The 20205-nt window shown below is 40.0% G+C and overlaps 1 protein-coding gene across 8 annotated transcripts in view; it reads right to left on the bottom strand.

The window, feature by feature from the left end:
- IKZF3 (IKAROS family zinc finger 3) overlaps positions 1–20205 on the bottom strand; it is a 68710-nt gene that overhangs the window by 6149 nt on the left and 42356 nt on the right. For 6 of the 8 annotated variants that reach the window (XM_075911755.1, XM_075911750.1, XM_025181829.2 and 3 more), the window contains one exon: positions 7460–7576. The exons of the other annotated variants lie outside the window; for them this stretch is intronic. In XM_075911755.1, the coding sequence (XP_075767870.1) occupies positions 7460–7576 (117 nt within the window). The remainder of the gene's footprint in view (positions 1–7459; positions 7577–20205) is intronic. 8 annotated transcript variants of the gene reach the window in all.

Below are 20205 nucleotides of genomic sequence, written 5' to 3'. Positions count from 1 at the left end.
TAATTTCCTTCATCTTTATAGAAAATCATATAACATTGATTTACAAAAAACAAAACTAACAAAAAATTAGTCAATAAACAAAATCTACAGAAGGTACTTAGAACATTCCCTTTAGCTCTTTGATCATTTCCTGAGAAATCATACTCTTCTGTGACAGGGATTGTCGCTACTTGATGACAGGATACAGGGCTAGAGGAACCTTTGGGTCTGACCCAATATGGCTGTTTTTATGTTCTTATACCATTCACTGCTTTATATTTGGAAGACCTTTTCAATAAAGGTACATAGGCACCTTTTTTCTAGGACATTTGCATGGGAGCCCTCATTTAAGCAATCTTTTTGCAGCTTTTTAGTTCTTATTGGGCCTGATTCTCCATGATGCTATCCCCTTCTGTAAAACTATAGAAGTACGGTGGAGAATTATGCCTATTCTATTTTAATAAATTAAAATTAACAGGAATTTATGCATATTCCCAACCTAGACTGTGGCATAATATATTGCCTCTTCTACAGGAACTGTTTCCTTTGAACTCTGTGAAGGTTCTTAGATAATACAGTTTTGGCAACCACGTAAGTAGATATAATGTATTCTTTTGGAACATTACATTTTAGTCACCTAACACAGGTTAGATTTTGACTACCTCTAGTGTGGTCATATAGCAGAGCAAAGCCCACCCCATCCTGGCTATATTTAATGCTGCACATGTACTCAGCTAGCCATTGCAGGAATGGAAGAGAGCAAAGGGGGTTCACATCTTGAAATCTGCCTCATACCTTTGCTAGCAAGGTATGGGGGAAAAGGAAGGTAAGTGTGGATGGACACACAAGCTTGACCTTTGCTGTCTGCTGGGTGCAAGGAAGGAAGAAAGCTGCACTCCAGAAAGACTGAAGTAAGTCTTTTGTAGATGCCTAGAAATAAGTAACTGAATTCTGTGGTTACATGAAACTTACAATCTTTTATAGTTGAGAAAATGGACAAGCCTGAATGTTCACGATTGCAAACATCAGATCCACTAATCTCTGAGTTACGGTAACTTGAATAGTACAGATGTTTATCTGTCACCTGTAGACACTATGACTCAATGTATATGAAACTCACCAGGTTTCACTGCAAAGACAGCAAAACCAGCAGCTCACGTTTCTTTTGTAAAACACTTTTATAAAAAAGGTTAGCGAACCACAAGAATGTAACTGCTTCCAACCCTCAACAAACCTTGTGATCCAACTTCTATTCGGAGGGAACAAAAATGGTATAACACATCTGAATGACTCATAATGCCAGTTCTAGACAAATGAAAGGTCTAATCAAAACAGAAATAAAAAAGTAACAAGAACAAAATTATATAGAATCTTACTATAAAAATCCTGTTAAAAAGCCCAGCAATCATTGAAATAAATAACTGGAAATATTCATGTGTTGCATTAGGAGCCATAGTACTGTTCCAGAATTCAATAAGACGTGAAACAAATGTCCTGCCCTCTTGTGGTCATTAACAATCTGATACTAGGTTTCTCAACAGAGATTAGGGATGTAAAGGGTTAACTAGTTATCATCACCCTTATTGGCATGCTTACTGGGGTAATCCGTTAACCGGCGGCATGGCTGGATTGGGGGGCCGCTACAGAATGGCAAGGCCCCCCAATCCATAAGAGTGGGGTGGTTAACCAGTTAAATATAATGTTTAACTTTTAAAATGTTATTTTACATCCTTAAACAGAAATGCAAGTCCTCATGTCCTGTTCAAATATGCTTCCCTAAAATTCCACCTGATTGTTCAATTAGATAAAATATTCTATTTTACCCCCTTGACATAATCAGAGATGTTATGTGGTTTAGTTTGGAAAAAAGAAGATTAAGGGGGGACATGATAGCGGTTTTCAAATATCTAAAAGGGTGTCACAAGGAGGAAGGAGAAAATTTGTTCCTCTTGGTTACTGAGGACAGGACAAGGAGTAATGGGCTTAAAGTGCAGCAAGGGAGGTTTAGATTGGACATTAGGAAAAAATTCCTAACTGTCAGGGTGGTCAAATATTGGAATAAATTGCCAAGGGAGGTGGTGGAATCTCCCTCTCTGGGGATATTTAAGAACAGGTTGGATAGACATCTGTCAGGGATGGTGTAGACGGAGCTTGGTCCTGCCTTGAGGGCGGGGGGCTGGACTCGATGACCTCTTGAGGTCCCTTCCAGTCCTATTATTCTATGATTCTATGATATACCTTTAAAAAGCTTCCATATTCCACATCAGAAACAATGGCAGGTGAATGATTCCTACATATACTGATCAGATTATTAAATGTGTAAAGCACTTTGGGATGAAAGATGTTACATATGCAATAATATAGTAAATGAATTTATTATCAGATCTCCTTACCAAAGACACTAAGGGTACATCTACACGGCACACTTATTTCAAAATAAGATATTCCAGAGTAGTTATTCCGAAATAGCTTATTTCAATATAGCACATCTACACTACAGGGAAGCCTCAAAATCAGTCCGAGGCAGGCTTCCTTAATGTATACATGCTATCTCGATTTAGAGCCCCAGGAGGTACTGGGGAGGAATAACTTAGAATGGCTCTGGTGAGGGGCTATTTTGAAATAACAGCAGTGAAGCATCCACACAGGCCTTATTTTGAAATAGCTATTTCGGAATAGGCAGTATCTCTCATAGAATGAGGTTTACAGATTTTGGAATAAGCCATCGGTTATTTCAAAATTATTTTGAAACAACGGAATGGCTATGTAGATGCTCGCATTGTTATTTCAGAATAATGCTAGTTATCTCAAAATAGTAATGCAGTGTAAATGCACCCTAAATGTCATAAAAATTAATAAGAGTATATTCTTCACGGCATTTACATCATACCAAATGATAACATAACACAGGCAAATGGATCGAGTACCACTGGCTTTGGTTGTGTTCTAAGTCAGCAAGCTTTGTTTAAAAGGAGATAAAAGGCAGCTCAAACATTGCCTCATAGGGTGTGTCTAGACTACATGGTTTTTTGGAAAAAAGTGGTCTTTTTCCGAAAAAACTATACCTGCGTCTAGACTACCGCTGCATTCTGTCAACAGTAAATCGACAGAACGCAGCGGTTTTGTCGACAGCGGTAAACCTCATTCTACGAGGAATAACGCCTTTTTTTGAAAGTCATCTTTTGAAAAAAGGCACTATTGCATGAAAACAGCGCTTTTTCAAGAGAGCGCATCTAGACTCTCTTTCAAAAAAGCGAGCTGCTTTTTTGAAAAATCTTCTTGTTGTCTAGACGCTCTTTTTTGACAGCGGCTTTTTCGAAAGATACAGTCGAAAAAGGCGTGCAGTCTAGACGTAGCCATGGACAGCAACAGAGTGGGGCAAAAAAAAAAAAAGAAGAGTAGATTGGGAAAAGGCAAGAAAGCATGAGCGCAATGGAATAAGGAAAAGAAGATTAATTAGGGCATGAAGTAGTGATATAATTTTATTTATTGGAGTATTGTGGGATAATGCAAGAGATTACTATGTGTTAAGCTGCTTTTGCTCCCAAGTGAAGTTTTACAGAGTTACTGTGAAATACCAAATTAAGAACCGAGTCTTCATGGTCCTCTACTCTTCATTTTACAAAGCAAGCTGCTGCACATTTTAAGAAACATCCTTCCCCTGTTTATTTTTTACCTCAGTACAATGCAAAACTTTCCCCTTCAGATTCACACATGATCATATAATGCATAATACATAAGTAGCCACTGCCAGTTGTTGCTCAGTGATGCTTACTCTTTATAAGTATGCAGATTTGTGACATAATGAGATGTGGACACTGGAAAAAGGGAGTGAACCCGCTTCCTGTTGCTCTCAACCAACTCAGGGCATTTTTCATTAGTTACTTCACACAGAGAGCTGGCAGCATTTGCTGAAGTTTCAAAACTGTACTAACAGTTTTAGTGGGGGAGAAAGTTATTTTTAATACCACTCTCGAAAAGAAGTAGCACAAAATGAGCCAGATGGGCAGCAATCATGTAAAGTGGCACAACTTAATTGACTTAACTGATAGAGCTACTTTGAATTACACACGCTGAGGAGCTACCCTGATGTATGCTTTATTCAAGAAATTAGGAAACACCACCAGCACTCACTATTGAGAGGTAGCTTAATTGACAGGTGTGCCTGCCATATTATATTCATAATACTAGCCATCACTATAAAAGATGGAGAACTGAAATGGTAATTACAAAGTGCTAAATACTACAAATTTGGCACACATAAGTATATGTTTAGAATTCTGGCAGAAAGATAAGGAGTGCAAGATGGAAGACTTTTGCTGAACAACTGTTCTCCCAAAACCCACAGAAAGGCCAAAAGCAGAACCTCTGCAACATGAGCCATAAAGAGACCATTAGGAGTCACGGTAAGAGATGAAATTAAGTGGGCGTGCCCTGATGTGCAGCTCCTGCAAAAGCTGCCTGAGCTATGGCAAAAGCCAGTAGGGAGCTATTTAAAGAGCTGGCAGGAACCTGAGTTGTAACAGGGCAGTATCTGTAAGAAATTGTAAGTTACTTTCACCACTGGTCAGGGTTATGGTCTGTTCATGCGACTGTATCATGTATGCCCTAGCAATTGTAACTGCACCTACTCACACAAATTCTTTACACAGTGGGGCCACTACTGGTCAGAATGTGATACATAATCTTTTAGAGGCATTTACAGGACAAGCCAGAATTTGGCCTACAAAAAAGCGTGAGAGTCTGCAGAGTCACCATGATTAAAAGGTGTCAACAGACACTGACAGTTCTTCTTGTCCATAGACTTTTTTCACAGAAATGAGCTTAAGTTGGTTCACATCTCACTATCTCCCTCCTTCTTGAGGAAATGAAAATCAGCACCCTTCTAAGATCTCTGTCTCCCAAGAAATCATAAAACTGTCCTGGCAGATTTTCCCTCCTCATAGATAGTTCAAGAAGTCACAAAAGTCAAGTCAATGTCAGACAGACTGCTGCTGTTGCAAACATGCCACTCAAGGATAAAAGGGAGTGAATGACTCATGCTTTTTCAGTATTAGCTAACACATCATGCCTGTAAGCAGAGGTTCTAGAGGAACAACATGTTTCAGAACTTAATTCCTCTGTATCAAGGCTACTCAACACATGGCCCGCGGGTGAGAGCCAAAACAAAAAAGTAGTCAATATAGTGGTCTTCTGTTGATATGCGTTTTGGTAGTTAAATTCCTGGACTGTTGTTACTCATTAAAAGTGCTGTCATATGGGTAGAAATCAGGTAAATATTGCATGTTGTTATTATCAGCAGAACTGATGTAAATGGGGTCTGCGTGTTGTGTAGTCTTGCTTTAAAATTTTATTCACGCCCGTCAGTGCGAAAGATGCTATTTTATATGTGCATATATATTTGCATGTATATGCAACCACACTTAAGTTGTGGCCCTCAGCATGTGCTGTGAATATCACTGTGGCCTCCGGGGCTTCCAAAGTTGAGTAACCCTGCTCTATAACGTTAAAAGAATATCCTCTGTGCCTCCATCCCCAAAATATTTATTTTATCATTGTGTCCCTTGCACTATTAAAAAACTGTATCAATTAAGCATTACCATAGCATAAAAAGGGGAGGTGCTGAGTAGATTGGCCCCAGTCTTGCAAAGCACTTCAGCTCATCCTGAACTGTGATCACATGCATATGTTCTACTGAAAAGCTCGACACATGCTCCAGTGGCTTACTGAATCAAGAATTAAGTTCTGTGTTGCACTGGGTAAGAGTGTTTAGCACTTGGCAAAATCACACTCCCAATATTTAAAACAAAAAATCGGAAGCTGCTCTCAATTCTAAAAAGAAGAGATAGAGAACTTGAAGAGCATTTTAAGAAAAACAGTATGGCATGCAAGGACTAAGACTCAAGGCCAAAATTTTCAAATATGGGTCCCTAAAATTAGGCTCTTAAATCCAAAATGGCTTTTTTTTCTTTTTGAGGAGATCAAAGTTTGAGAGTTCCCACTGAAACCAATGAGTGCTATAGGTGCTCAGTACGTTTGAAAATCAAGTCACTTGTATTTAAACATCTAAAGTTTGATTTAGGAAGCAAACCTTTGTTTCCCAGATTTGAAAATTTGGGTTCAGAATTTCAAGAAACTTCTTTAGTACCCTCTATGCAAAGTGCAGATCAAACTATATGAAAATAGATGGATTTCTATCACTATCCTTTTTTCTCTTTTCCTGTGAGTGTGACTGTAAATTACCACAGAGGCCAATATTTGCAACAGAAAACGTGTTAGAAAAGTAAGCATCCTAAGCCACATATATCCTTCTGGAAAATTTACAATTAAGACATTATTAGCAATAATGTTGCATATTGTAATTGCAGACTAAAGTCTTGAGCTCAAATACAACTTCCTATAGTCCAGAATTAGGTTCAATTTTTATTTTTGTTATAGGCAAAATAAATATGATCAACAGAAGTAACAACATCAAACACTGATGAAAAATAGGACCTGCCATCAAACTCAGATATATAGGTTTATTTCAAAACTATAACTGCGATTGGTTAGCTATTTTAATTTTAAAAACCACAGTGCATAGTGTTTTATTTAAACTTGAAACAAATCTAGCTACCTAGGAGATAAGTATTATGACTAGTACCATATACTCATTTCAGCAGGCTAATTGGCAAAAGGAATTATGTTTAAAACTTATTTTGATTTCTGCAGAAAACATTAAAGATATTTTAGTAAAGCAGTGTTCTTTTGTTAGAATTTGTTTATAATCCCATTTTGAAAGCTCACGATTCAGTAAAACTGCAATGAAAGAAAAGCAATTTTATAAACATACATTAAAGAAAACAACACAATAGGTCAGACCTTGCTATTTAGGATTTCCAGTTTTCCAAACACTGATTTTATAAAATTAAATACAAAGTAAATTCTATGGAATTGTAGTGTGCTCATATTATTTTAATCAGAGTAAGAAAGGGGTTGATTCTATCATTCAGATTCAAATTTTTAAAAGATGACCTTTAAAAATTCAGTAATTTTCTGACTTTGGGCTCCATTCTGCAGTGCTGTATGCCTCCTCAAGGAGTACCGAGCACTTTCAACTTTCATTCACCATGATGATGGAAGGTACTCAGCACCGTACAGGATCAAGGGCAGAAAGATTTTCACACACACACAAAGCTCTAAATCAATCTCCTACCCCCAAATATATATATATTTATTAACTGTCCATGCAAACACTAACATGGACACAAAACACAGTATGAATTCATATCTATTTGTCATTTATCTAACTTAACATTTTCTGTTGTTTATCAAATACCTATGACCAGTAAGTAGAAGTACAGCAGGAAAGCAGAAGTTACTTTATTTAAATACATGATGGACTAGAAAAGGCCCTACATAACAAGTACTGCTATGACACTGAAGGTTACCAGCCCTCACACAGTTAACTGCTGCACACAAAAAGACTTTTTATTCTTACCAATAAATTTCTGAGGCATTGAACTTTTTCGCTTTGCCACGTTGCTCGCTAACCTGTCCAGCACAAGTGCTCTTTCAGTCCCCATCTCTGCTTTGATGTGCCTTGCCTCCGCGCTTGCTAATTTGGAAAATGTGAAAAGAAAACAAACGTAGGTTAAAAAAAAAATTTTTTTAAAAAAAAGGAAGAGATGAATGGTTTAAACTCCGGAGTTTGCCACAGTAACTGGAAGGAAACAGTTTGGAGCACTGATGTAAACTTGTTTTGTTGTTTTTCTGTTGTTCTTGTTCCTTGCGTCTTGGGCACCAATTGTGGTCAGTGGAACCAAAGCACAGAAACGCACACAAATCTTGCAGGCTTAAGCTCGTGCAGGAGAGCATAACCCATACAAAACCAATATCTTCATTAGCAAGAGGAAGTGTAAAATAAACAGGCTGGACGTGGTTGGTTACAAAATACAGATGGAGATATAAGCCCTGCTCGGCTTTCCTTTTGATTCTTAGTAAGGCTATGTGACACCTGCAGACCAACATAAATTCTTCACAACAGCTTAAAAAAAAAAAGTCCCTTTGTTATATTATAAAAAAAAAAAGGGTTTTAATAATACTGCTCAGAAACTATGGTCATTAGTAAACTAGCAACAAAGAAATCTTTCTATAAATTTTACATTTTTAAAAATACCGCCCTCCCATTCCCAATTTTCTCGATTCTAGAAAAAGTCTGTTAGCTAGTGTTATATATTTTTGGTTTGTTATAACTGAAAGTCCCTGTGCACTATGCATTACTTACAGTATTATCATTAACTATTCAGACCTAACTATTTAAACTGCTTAGATTCTCTAAAATTTAGGAATATTCAGTTTGTGTCTGTTCTATGTACCGTTTATTGACTGCTCTGGTTCTTAGCCATTAAGTAATTTACCATTTGTCAGAGTAAGACCCCGGATGCACTAGCCAGGGTCCACCATCACACATTAAGTTATGGATGCTCTCCACTTCACCAAATTTCTCCAGATTTATGAACTGGACCATCCATGGCTACTTATCTGTCATGTCAATCCAATATTGCCTGTCCCATTCTGATTTTAACAGCTCTAGCTTCCAAATTTTTGTTTTTTTCCTGAGGGATAGTGATATGCATTAAAGGACCACTAAAAGGCACCAAGATTAGGGCCACACTGTGGTAGGAACAAAGCAAGTGTATGGGACAGATGGTGCCCCAAAGAGTTTACAATCTAAATGAGCAAAATAGACAAAGGGGAGGAGGGGAAGTAACTTGCCCAAGGTCACTCACCAGGTCGAGCTGTGGGATGACCTCACTATAAATGAACAATTTAAATGTTACAATATTTCACACGGATACTATAAGATTTGGTGCCTTGACTAGAGAGAAGAGAATTCTTATAAAAAATGGAGACTACATAAACTCTTTGGTGCTGCGGACCAATTAAGTGCAGTTTACAAAGTATTAGACCTAAATTAATTTATGTGCGAAAATACAGCAGAAGAAACAATGTAACATATGGCTGTGATAAAAAAAGTGCAATATCATCCTTCTTTAAGTTATTATATGGTATTTTTCTGACATTTCAAAATAAGTTAAACCCTTACGGCTACATCTACATTGAGCATTCTTGCACAAGAAGATATGCAAATGAGCCGCCATTTTTGTGCAAGGTGCTTTTGCGCAAGAAGGAACGGTCTACACTGCTCTTTCTTGCGCAAAACACCCCTCTTGCACAAGAGCCATTCTGCCGCTTATTTTCAGGCAGAACGGCTCTTGTGCAAAAATGGCAGCTCATTAGGTATGCACATTTGCATATCTTCTTGCGCAAGAATGCGCAATGTAGATGTAGCCTACATGTTTACTGTTGCTGGTACTGGATGTATTTCAATCAGTACTAAACATGATCCTCCAAATCTCAGCCATAATTATTTAGTTTGTCAGTGTTTGTATAGAATTTTTAAAGTGCTTCACAAGTGTTAAGTTTCAAACTGCTCCTGTCATGAAATCTAGCAATGTATAGGACTCAAAATGTAGGAGATAACAGGGTATGTATCACCATTATATTATTCTGGTTTCATGCATATGTAGCTTTGTTGATTTAAATGATAAATCAGGCCCACGGGCGAACCCACTCAGTTTTTTAAAGATAATATCTGCATTTATATCGTGATTATATTTAATTGAAAGGACCACAACATGCTAACATATTTAAGAAAGGTATACACACTATAAATAGAAATCACTTTATCGTCTGCTAAAAATGCAGCTACCTCTGGTGTGAAAGAGTATGCAAACACAACACAGCAGTTGAAGTGAGGAAGTGATGAATATCAGAATTAGTTGAAACTGCAAGAGAAAGTAGGCAAAATGTAATTACCCAAATTGGATTTTGGCCAGTATCTTCAGGTTACTCTTGCAAAGAGTGCAATGTGATCTTTAATGTCAGCTTATATCTGATCCAAAAGCTTCACATTCAGCAACACAATACTCTGGCACTATGCTAGGGCATTTGAGTCAATACTAATTCAGGGGGAAGAGCAGCCCCTACTAAATCACTAGCACTATTCGGCATTGCACCCTACGGTTTGTTTGGTTTTTGGAGGTCTCCTATTCAAGTTCAGAATCATCCTAACCCCAGTAAGTTTGTGATTATGACAGGATCCCTGTACAAAGCAGTATACTATTAATAATTAAAAGAAACTCAGCAATTCATCTCTCTCCTGAACCAATCAACCTCCCCCCACCAAAAAAAAGCTAATTGTATGTTTTGTTTTCAACTATGGTCACTTTTTATATCCAAAACATACCAAAGCAAAAGAGAGCATAATAAATATGTGATAACAGTACTGTTTACTTGCTTATTTCTCTCCTGTTGACAGCTCTTAGTTTGATTCTTCTATTGTTTTTAATTCCTCCTAGGCTTCTAAGTCCTCCTAGTATCCCAACTCCCTCACCCCATCAGTTTTTCTTATTATTGTTGTTTTTTAATATACCTTCTCAAATCTACCGAATGTATCTATTGGTAGAACTCTATGAGTGGGAAACAGTAAACACAAGATGTTTTACTCAGACTAAGACCTATATTGGGAGTTATCCTTAGCATCTTGATGTCATATTGGTTTTATCAATGCCATTTATTTACCACTGATGGAACCTTACTACAGTACAGTCTAAAATGGTAGACATGTAGCTTCCTGCTTGATGACACTAATATTCTGTGCAGAGAAGAGATTGCTGAAGAGACTAAATACTGACCTACATAGCACATTCTGGGTCATCTGCAAATGTCAGTTTTCTAGACTGTTGTCTCTTGATTGTATCCCAGTATCGCACTGCAGTGTAGACGTAGCCTTATTGACCTTGGATGGCTCAGAAGGATCTGGATTTAAATCAGAAACCACTTGAAAATTGATTTCTGGATTGCCTGACAGGCACAAGGAAATGACAGATGACTTGCCCAAGGTTAGAGCGTAACTGAACAGCATGTATGAAAATCTAGACTTTTCATGAAGTTATAATAATTTAGATTATGATTCTGATACATCATTCAAATCAAATAAGGTTGGTCATGGTTCATCTTTGGATGGAACAATGCAAAAGAAACCAGGGATGCTGCAGGAAGTGTTGAAGATTCATTAAGTACTATTCTTCTCTCTGAACCTTTATTAATAATGCTCTAGCATGGTGTTAGAAACATGGAGGAAAGGTCTTTCAGGTGAATGTAAAGCCAAGTTTCTTAACATGGCATTCTATCCAAGAGTAGGACAGTGTTAGTTCTACTGTCTTGATTACATTCAAACTTGGGTTATTGCCTTTTGCTTAACTAAACTCTCCCTGACGTCACAACTGGTCAGAGCATTCTTCACTCAGGCCATGTCTACGCTAGAAGATTATTTCGAATTTACTAAATTTGACATCTGGGCACCCAATCTTACAAATTCAAAGTTTTGTGTCCTCACTAGGGGAAGTCCTAGGTAGGCTCCATTCATGTGGATATGCTACCTTGGACTCAGAGCCCCAGAAAGCATGCTGGGGAGCTGTGGTAGGCCTCCTGGAGGACAATTAGTTCAAATTAGTGGCACCGGAGCGTGCACACTAATGTTATTTTGGACTTACAAGTTCGGGAATAACATTATTCCTCATGAAAAGCAGAACTACAGAGTTCGTATTCCACAGCCCCTTATTCTGGAATAACAGGCTTGGTAGTGTGGATGCATCACTTACAAATTTGACCTGGGGGGGACTTATTTCGGATTAAGGTCCTTGAATAGACCAGGCCTCAATGTCTTAGACTTCTGTGTATTGCTTACAAAAGCTGTTGTCCACCACATTAGTGTTTGTATTTTGGATGTAAGGGTGTGCATTTCAGTTAGTCTTGTGTTTAAAAAACATTTTGGGAAGAAAAGCATTCCATATATGTGAACTATTTTTCATTACTGACCACCAGTTTTTTGCTATAACCATTAGACTCATTATACTAATTTCTTAAAAGAGCAGTATTTCTAGTAAGCTCTACTCTCATACTGTAGAAATAGAGGGAGCAGAGCTGGTACTTTGCTTCCAGTCATAGTATTTTATCATCTGGCCTGTAATGAATTGTTTCCACAATGTGGTTTCTGTCACACCATGAGTATACTTTTTAGTGCATGTGGGCATCATCAGCAAACCCTAAAGTGCTAAATGAAGCTCGAATTAGAGGCATTATTTCCTGTCACATCTACTGTGTGGTCACTAAATAATGGAGAGTGGAACATAGAGGTGGGTTATTGTGCTAAGAAAACGGTGTGATCAGAGATTGTTATCAAGGACTGAGCTAAGTTCTAACAATGTTGTTACATAAAAGCTTTTTTCAGCAATACTGTTACAATGCCACATTCTGAGCAAGTAGAATACTAAAATACAATGAGAAATGGATCTTGCATTCTGATGCCACTGCTTCTACTATTACTACTATGTTGGGTTTTCTTCCAGTGATTTTAAAGAGCTTTACAAGCAATCAATCTGATGAGACAGATGCAATAAATCTTATACCTAGTTTAGAGAAAAGATAAACTGAGGAATAAAGAGTGTAAGACACTTAGGCTACATCTACACTGGCAGCTTCTTGCGCAAGAACTTGCCGGGTGTCTACATTGCAAGCGTGTTCTTGAGCAAGTAAATTTACAGTCAGCGTCAGAAAACAGGGCTTCTTCCAGAAGAGTTATTCCTCTCCCCATGAGGAATAAGCCCTCTTGCGCAAGAGGACAATGTAGACAGGCAACATGAATTTCTTGTGCAAGAAACCCCTATGGCTAAAATGGCCATCAGAGCTTTCTTGTGCAAGAGAGCATCCAGACTGCCACAGATGATCTTGCGCAAAATCACATGCCAGTGTAGACGCACTCTTGTGGAAGACTTTTTGTGCAAGAACTCTTCCGCAAAACAGTTCTTGTGCAAGAAGTTGCCATGTAGACGTAGTCTTACAGGATTCCCAGTTCCCTGATATTACTTTTAATCTTTTGGAATTCAACTTTAGATACATAGACTTTGTGCAGGAGTCATTAAAAAGAACAAATATTCTCCTATGGGCTTCAGGGAAATTATGTTTGTATGTTTTTTAGTTAACTTTTTAATAAAAGAAGGTTAACATATGCATTTAGAAGTCAGTAACAAGTGCAACTATTGGAGAAGGATGAAAAAAAAAAGGGGGGGGATTTGTCTGGAGATTTTATCCTCCTGAAAGCAATGGGAATAGGCCTGGAAATCAAAACATGGATCTATCTTGAAGAAAAACTTTATGAAGTGTTTTGTCTGCTCCTAGAGACAATCTAGTTTATCTCTAAGCCAGAGTGAATTTCTAACTTTTACTCCAAAGAGCGTAAGTCTTGGTGTTACTCTGTTCTGGTTTTCATAGATGAGAGTAAGTGGGGGAAAAAAATCGGATCCATACAAGTACAAATCACAATATTCACCTCATTTTGAGAGAGAAGGTAACAGTTTCAAAAGGGTCTAAGTGATGTAGACACGTGAATCACATTTTCAAAAGAGACTTAGACACCTAGTAACCTAAACTTAATTGATTACTGATGAGACTTAGGCATCTAAATGCCTAAAATAATTTTTGAAAATGAGATTTGGGAGCCCAGCATCTCTTAGGAATTATTTAACTTAATCCTGAATGTCTAAAAATGTCAGAGCAACGCTGTGGTCTTGTCTACACCAGTGGTGCCCAACCTTTTTTAAGTCGCGACCCCCAGGTTCCCCCCCTCCCAACCAAAAAACGACATCCGGAACATTTTTCTTGCGGCCCCTTTAATTTCAAGTGCCGGTTTGCTCCCCTGCACTCCCCTGCTGCATGCTGGCCATATGCTGCGACCCGCCCCGCCACCCCACACCAGGAAGACAGCCCTGGTCTACACTATCCCTCCACACCCTATGCAACTCAGCATAGTTAGAGTTGACATACTTACCACGGTATCTTCCACACAGTATGGTCAGTGGGGTTGCTCTCCCATCGACTCCGGCAGCTACTCTTCTCATCCTGATGGAGTACCGGAGTCAATGGGAGAGCATTCAGAGATTGATTTATCATGTCTAAGCAGATGCGATAAATTGACCGCTAGTGGATCAATCGCTGCAGCATCAATCCACTGCACAGTGGAGACAAAGTCTGTAACGTGCCACACTGTTCCCATGGCTGGTCTATACAATTACATGTACCTTTTAGTATTACTACAGGTTGAACCTCTCTAGTCTGGCACAATCGAGGCCTGACCAGTGCTGAACCACACAATTTGCCAAACCACAGGAAGTCAGTATTGTCTAGTAGCATGACCAACACTTCCACTTCTTACTGGGCTTTTAGAAGACATTTGGGATAAATTAGAGATAAATAACAGCACAGAACACTGAGAGCCAGGACTGGTGGCTGTAAACAAATTTTATGGGACCAAGGGAAACTTAGCCTTGGCCATGGTAAGTGAACATCCAGCTAACTAAAATCTTGCCAGACCATGGATGCTGCTGGACCAGCGAGTGCCAAACTAGAGAGGTTCAACCTCTATTATCCTCATCTTCCCCCCACAATTTCCTTCATTTATTTATTACACGCTTTGCTGCATTCTTGTCATAAATTAGGGTGTGCGTATTTATACTATGTGTTTTTGCACCTATTACACTGAGACCCTTGTATTATTTTGGCCTTATAGATGCCACTGTGACAAATAATAATAATGTCAATAGCAGCATTTGCAGGGTTATGTGTAACAGGAGCAATTACATGACATTTGAAGATTTTTGGTCTTGCAGTCTCAAAATGTAGCAAAAAATGCCACACTGATGTGGAAACTTCTCAAATGGCAATAAATGTAAGGTGAATCTTTCTGCATATCAGCTATTGTGATCAATACACATTGTGTGTGTGGAATGAGGGGAGAATGACATCTAATACAGTGCCAAAAAGCAAAGAATTGAATAGAAATGCCTCAGCAAGATTGGAGTTCCTGTTTTTCATAAATCTTACAATGCCACTAAAAACTGCAATATTTTTTAAGGTGTGAGGCCTCAAAATTTATATTTCCCCTATAACCAATGTACAGAATTCCGTACTACTGTAGCATTGTATTTCACAGATTATAGATAACTGAGAAGCTGCCATTCTGAATTGAGACTAAATGATGGGAACTATTGTAAAGCAGAAATCTACAGAATAAAGTTTCTGTGCCTCAAATTTCCATGTGGTGGGCATCTTATGTCAGTGGACCTTGTAAGATAAAATTGTAGTTATGATATGTACAGGTTCTCATGAAAATCACAAACTTGCTGACACACACGGTTAACCATTTCATTTTACTGATAACACATTTCTTTGTGAGCAAAAAGGAAAACACTCTATGAAGCACTAATTAACTTTGATAAATCACTTCCAGATTTTTTATTTTTTTTATTTTTTTTTGCACAGAGGCTACGTCTAGACTGCAAGCCTCTTTCGAAAAAGAGTATCCTGACAACAAGAAGATTTTTCGAAAAAGCGGCTGGCTTTTTCAAAAGAGTCTAGATGCTCTTTTGAAAAAGCTCTGTTTTCATGCAATAGCGCCTTTTTTCGAAAGATGACTTTTGAAAAAAGGCACTATTCCTCATAGAATGAGGTTTACAGTCATCGACAAAACTGCTGCATTTTTCTGATTTACTGTCGACAGAACGCGGCAGTAGTCTAGACAGAGGTACAGTTTTTTCAAACTCTCCCCCCCAAAAAAACCCTGTAGTCTAGACACAACCCAAAGGTCAAACATATAAACAGCTTTGCAAGGCTAGGTGGGATACCTGCACCCATGGCAATCAACGGCCTTCCATGCTTATCTTTTTGGTGCTGCTTGCAGAAATAGGGTCTAAGATAACTGAGTATTTTTTCTTGATAGCCATATCCCTACAAGAATTTTATGTTTGAAACATCCATATTAATTCAGTATATAAGAACATAAGAATGGCCAGGGCTCAACAATTCATAGAATCGTAGAATCATAGGACTGGAAGGGACCTCAAGAGGTCATCGAGTCCAGCCCCCCGCCCTCAAGGCAGGACCAAGCTCCACCTACAATTAGTGTAATCTACTCACTCGTGGCGAGTAGATTACAAGCCGGCACAGCCGCGCAGTACGGCCTATGCATGCAAAGCGTGCCGAACCACGCGGCTGGCGAGTGGGGCTTGCCGCTGCTTGGCGAGCCCGGAGAATGGCCATACTGGGTCAGACCAAAGGTCCACCGAGCCCGGTACCCTGTCTGCCGACAGTGGCCAATGCCAGGTGCCCCAGAGGGAGTGAACTGAACAGGTAACAATCAAGCGATCTCTCTCCTGCCATCCATCTCCAGCCTCTGACAAACAGAGGCTAGGGACACCATTCCTTACCCACCCATTAATGGGTCTAACCTCCATGAATTTATCTAGTTCTTTTTTAAACCTTGTTATAGTCCTATCCTTCGCAACCTCCTCAGTCAAGGAGATCCACCGGTTGACTGTGCGCTGTGTGAAGAAGAACTTCCTTTAATTTGTTTTAAACCTGATGCACATTAATTTCATTTGGTGGCCCCTAGTTCTTATATTATAGGAACATGTAAATAACTTTTCCTTATTCACTTTCTCCACACCACTCATGATTTTCATAGAATCATATAATACTAGGACTGGAAGGAACCTCGAGGGGTCATCGAGTCCAGTCCCCTGCCCCCATGGCAGGACCAAGTACTGACTAGACCATCCCGGATAGACATTTATCTAACCTGCTCTTAAATATCTCCAGAGATGGAGATTCCACAACCTCCCTGGGCAATTTATTCCAGTGTTTGACCATCCTGACAGTTAGGAACTTTTTCCTAATGTCCAACCTAAACTTCCCTTGCTGCGGTTTAAGCCCATTGCTTCTTGTTCTAGCCTCAGAGGCCAAGATGAACAAGTTTTCTTCCTCCTCCTCATGACACCCTTTTAGATACCTGAAAACTGTTATCATGCATTTTATATACCTCTTTCATATCCCCCCTTCAGGTATGTCTACACTACAGCATTATTTCAAAATATCTTATTTCAAAATAGTTAATTTGAAATAAGTTATTTCGAAATAACACATCTACACACAAAATGCATTTCAAAATAGCGTTTTGCTATTTCGAAATCGCGCGTCCACACTGAGTGGATGCTGAATTGCATTTAAGGCCGGCCGGAACCAGATGCGGCAGGGCATCAGGTCAGGAGTTATTTTGTGTGGCCGCTGCCTGAGGCCATCTGAGGTCTGTGTTTAAAGGGACCTCCCCCCCGGGACAGCCAGTTCTCAGCTTTCCCTGCTCGCTTGCCTACCTAGATGAGGGACAACAAAACATTGTGTCTCTGCATGATCTGGTTGCCCTCACTCAGGACACCACAGCACTCTGCAACACAGAGCCAGAGCTGCCCCTGGGCACTCTGGTGCTTCTCATGGATGCATTGCTGTGAACCTGGCTGTACTTTCTGCAGGCTGCCATCCGGGAGGTCCATTGGGGGGCTGTTAGGATCCAGGAGGCCCTGCGGGAGAGCTTCTACCCTGAGGAGCACTAAGAGCCTCCCTGGTCTGCCCCACTGGGGGTTTGTGCCTCATTCCTCCCTCACGTTCTTCCACTTACCCCTCCCTAACCTCCCTTCCTGATGTCAAATAAAATACATGTATTTTCATGAACACAAACTCTCTTTATTTAACAAAACTGGGCGGGGGGAATGAAACTCTGGTGAGATTGGGAAAAGGAGGCAGGAGAGGGGAAAAAAGAGGATGGGAGAGGAGAGGGGAAAATCTGGGAGGAGGGGGCTGGAAGGGGGAAGCAAGGGGAAGATGGGAGAGGGGAAGCTCAGGGATCAGGATTGGGAGTCTCGCCAGACCAACATGATTGTCATGCAAACCTGCTCCTGGGTTCTCATGTGGCCTTTGGTGGCCAGGCTGGCAGCTATCCTGCCATAGACAGCCGCATTCCTCCATCTAGTGCAGAGATCATGGACATTGAGGGCATGAATAAGGTCCATGATCTCCACCCTGGACCAGGAAGGCGCCCGCCTTCTCTGGTCCCTGACAGGCTCCTGGGAGCTGGCAGACTGCTCTTGGGGAGCAGTGGAGGGCTGGCTGCCAGTGACTTGCTGGCTCATGTTTTGGGGCCACTGGGTCAGGGGCAGTGACTGCTGGCTCTGGGCTGGCAGGCTTGGAGCTGGCACAGGCACTGTGGCCAGAGTCAACCCATTTAAGGGCTCCAGAGAGGAGGGAAGGAGAAGAGTGTTCTTGGTTGAGGCTGGAGTGGCCACCAGGGCTCCCTGGGAAGGCTGGAGGCCCCCTATTTCGATAGAAGTGTCTACACAGCACTTATTTCGATTTAGCTATTTCAAATTTGGCGTTATTCTTCATGGAATAAGGTTTACCAAAATTCGAAATAAGCACTCCACTATTTCAAATTAATTTCGAAATAGAGGTTTGGCTGTGTAGACACTAGTAAAGTTATTTCGAAATAACAGCTGTTATTTCTAAATAACTTTGCTGTGTAGACATACCCTTAGTTTCCTCTTCTAAGATGAAAAGTCCTATTCTCTTTAATCTCTCTTCATACGGGACCCGTTCCAAATCTCAAATAATTTTTGTTCCCCTTTTCTGAACTTTTTCTAATGCCAGTATATCTTTTTTGAGATGAGGAGACCACATCAGTAACTTTATTAATTATCATTAATATAAAAAAGTATTTAATCCTTATATTAAATTTTCATTTTTTAATCAGAGGAAATCATGCACTGAAACACCTTGATTGAAAAGTATGAGGAGATATCCCTGTATCCACAGAGCCAGTTGTGATATACTTTGACTTTATCTAAGTTTTTTATATGGTCTCCCACAGTATTCTTGCCAGCTAGTTAAAGAAGTATGACTCGGATGAATGGACAGTAAGGTAGATAGCTAGCTTGTCAGGCTCAACTGGTAGTGATCAACAGCTCAATGTCTAGTTGGCAGCTGGTATCAAGTGGAGAGCCCTAAGGATCAGTCCTGGGCAGTGTTCCGTGTAAGCTGGATGTTTGTGTGGTCACTCAGGTGAGATTCAAATGCCGCCCTGCTGATTAGCAGAGAGCTCACAGCTAGGTTGTTGTTTCAACTAATAGTGCCCATTTGTACATGCCTCAGTGCACATAAAAATGTATTCTGCACTTGGATGGAAAAGATTAGGTGGACCATTGGTCCTGGGACCGGGTTGTTAAACATCTTTATTAGTAATCTGGATGATGGGGTGGATTGAACCCTCAGCAAGTTCATGGATGACACTAAGCTGGGGGTGGTGGAAAGAGGTAGGCATGCTCGAGGGTGCAGAGAGACCTAAACAAATTGGAGGATTAGGTCAAAAGAAATCTGATGAGTTCAACAAGGACAAGTGCAGAATTCTACACTTAGGCCATGTCTACACTAAGAAAGAATTTCGAAATTACTAACATTCTACTTAACTCCCAATTTAACAAATTTAAACTAGTGTGTCCACACTAGTTGGAAGCCCTAAAATTAGTCTAAGGCAGGCTTCGTTAATGTGGATGAACTACCTTGGACTCAGAGCCCCAGAAAGCATTGGGGAGTAATTAGTTTGAATTACTCTGGGAAGTAATTCTTTTGAAATAGCAGCACCAGAGCACCACACTACCGTTATTTTGAAATAACTATTTGGGAATTAGTGTTACTCCTGATTAAAAGCAGGAGTACAGATTTCAATTTCTGTGGCCAGGGCTGGCCCACAACATTTTGGCACCTGAGGTGGGGAGCTCAAATGATGCCCCCATGACTCCTCGCTTGGGCCAAAACTTTGAAAGGTCTCAATTCTGCCTTTTTCCTGTTCTATTCCTCTCACAGCACTCCACCATCTCTGTGCAGCTAGAGCAGAGAGAATACAGATGCACCAGCAACAGACACAATTTTCTACACTCTGGGTCCTAGTGGCGCCCTCCCCCCCCCAGAGTCTGGCACCTGAGGCAGCCGCCTCAGTTCGCCTCATGGTAAGGCCAGCCCTGTCTGTGTCACATTATTTCGAAATAATGGGCTTGGTAGTATGGATGTACAGCTTATAATTTCGATCTTAGAGGTGTTATTTTGAAATAAAGTCCTAGTGTAGACAAGAGTTTAGGATGGAAGTATCCTATGCCCTGCAATAGGCTGGGGACTGATTAACTAAGATGCAGTTCTGCAGAAAAGACCCTGGGGATTACAGTAGACAAGATGGTGGATAGGAGT

Source organism: Pelodiscus sinensis, chromosome 29 (genome assembly GCF_049634645.1).
Source record: "Pelodiscus sinensis isolate JC-2024 chromosome 29, ASM4963464v1, whole genome shotgun sequence".
Lineage (NCBI taxonomy): Eukaryota > Metazoa > Chordata > Testudines > Trionychidae > Pelodiscus > Pelodiscus sinensis.
The sequence above is the reverse complement of the archived record's forward strand: the minus strand, read 5'-3'. Positions and strand labels throughout refer to the sequence as shown.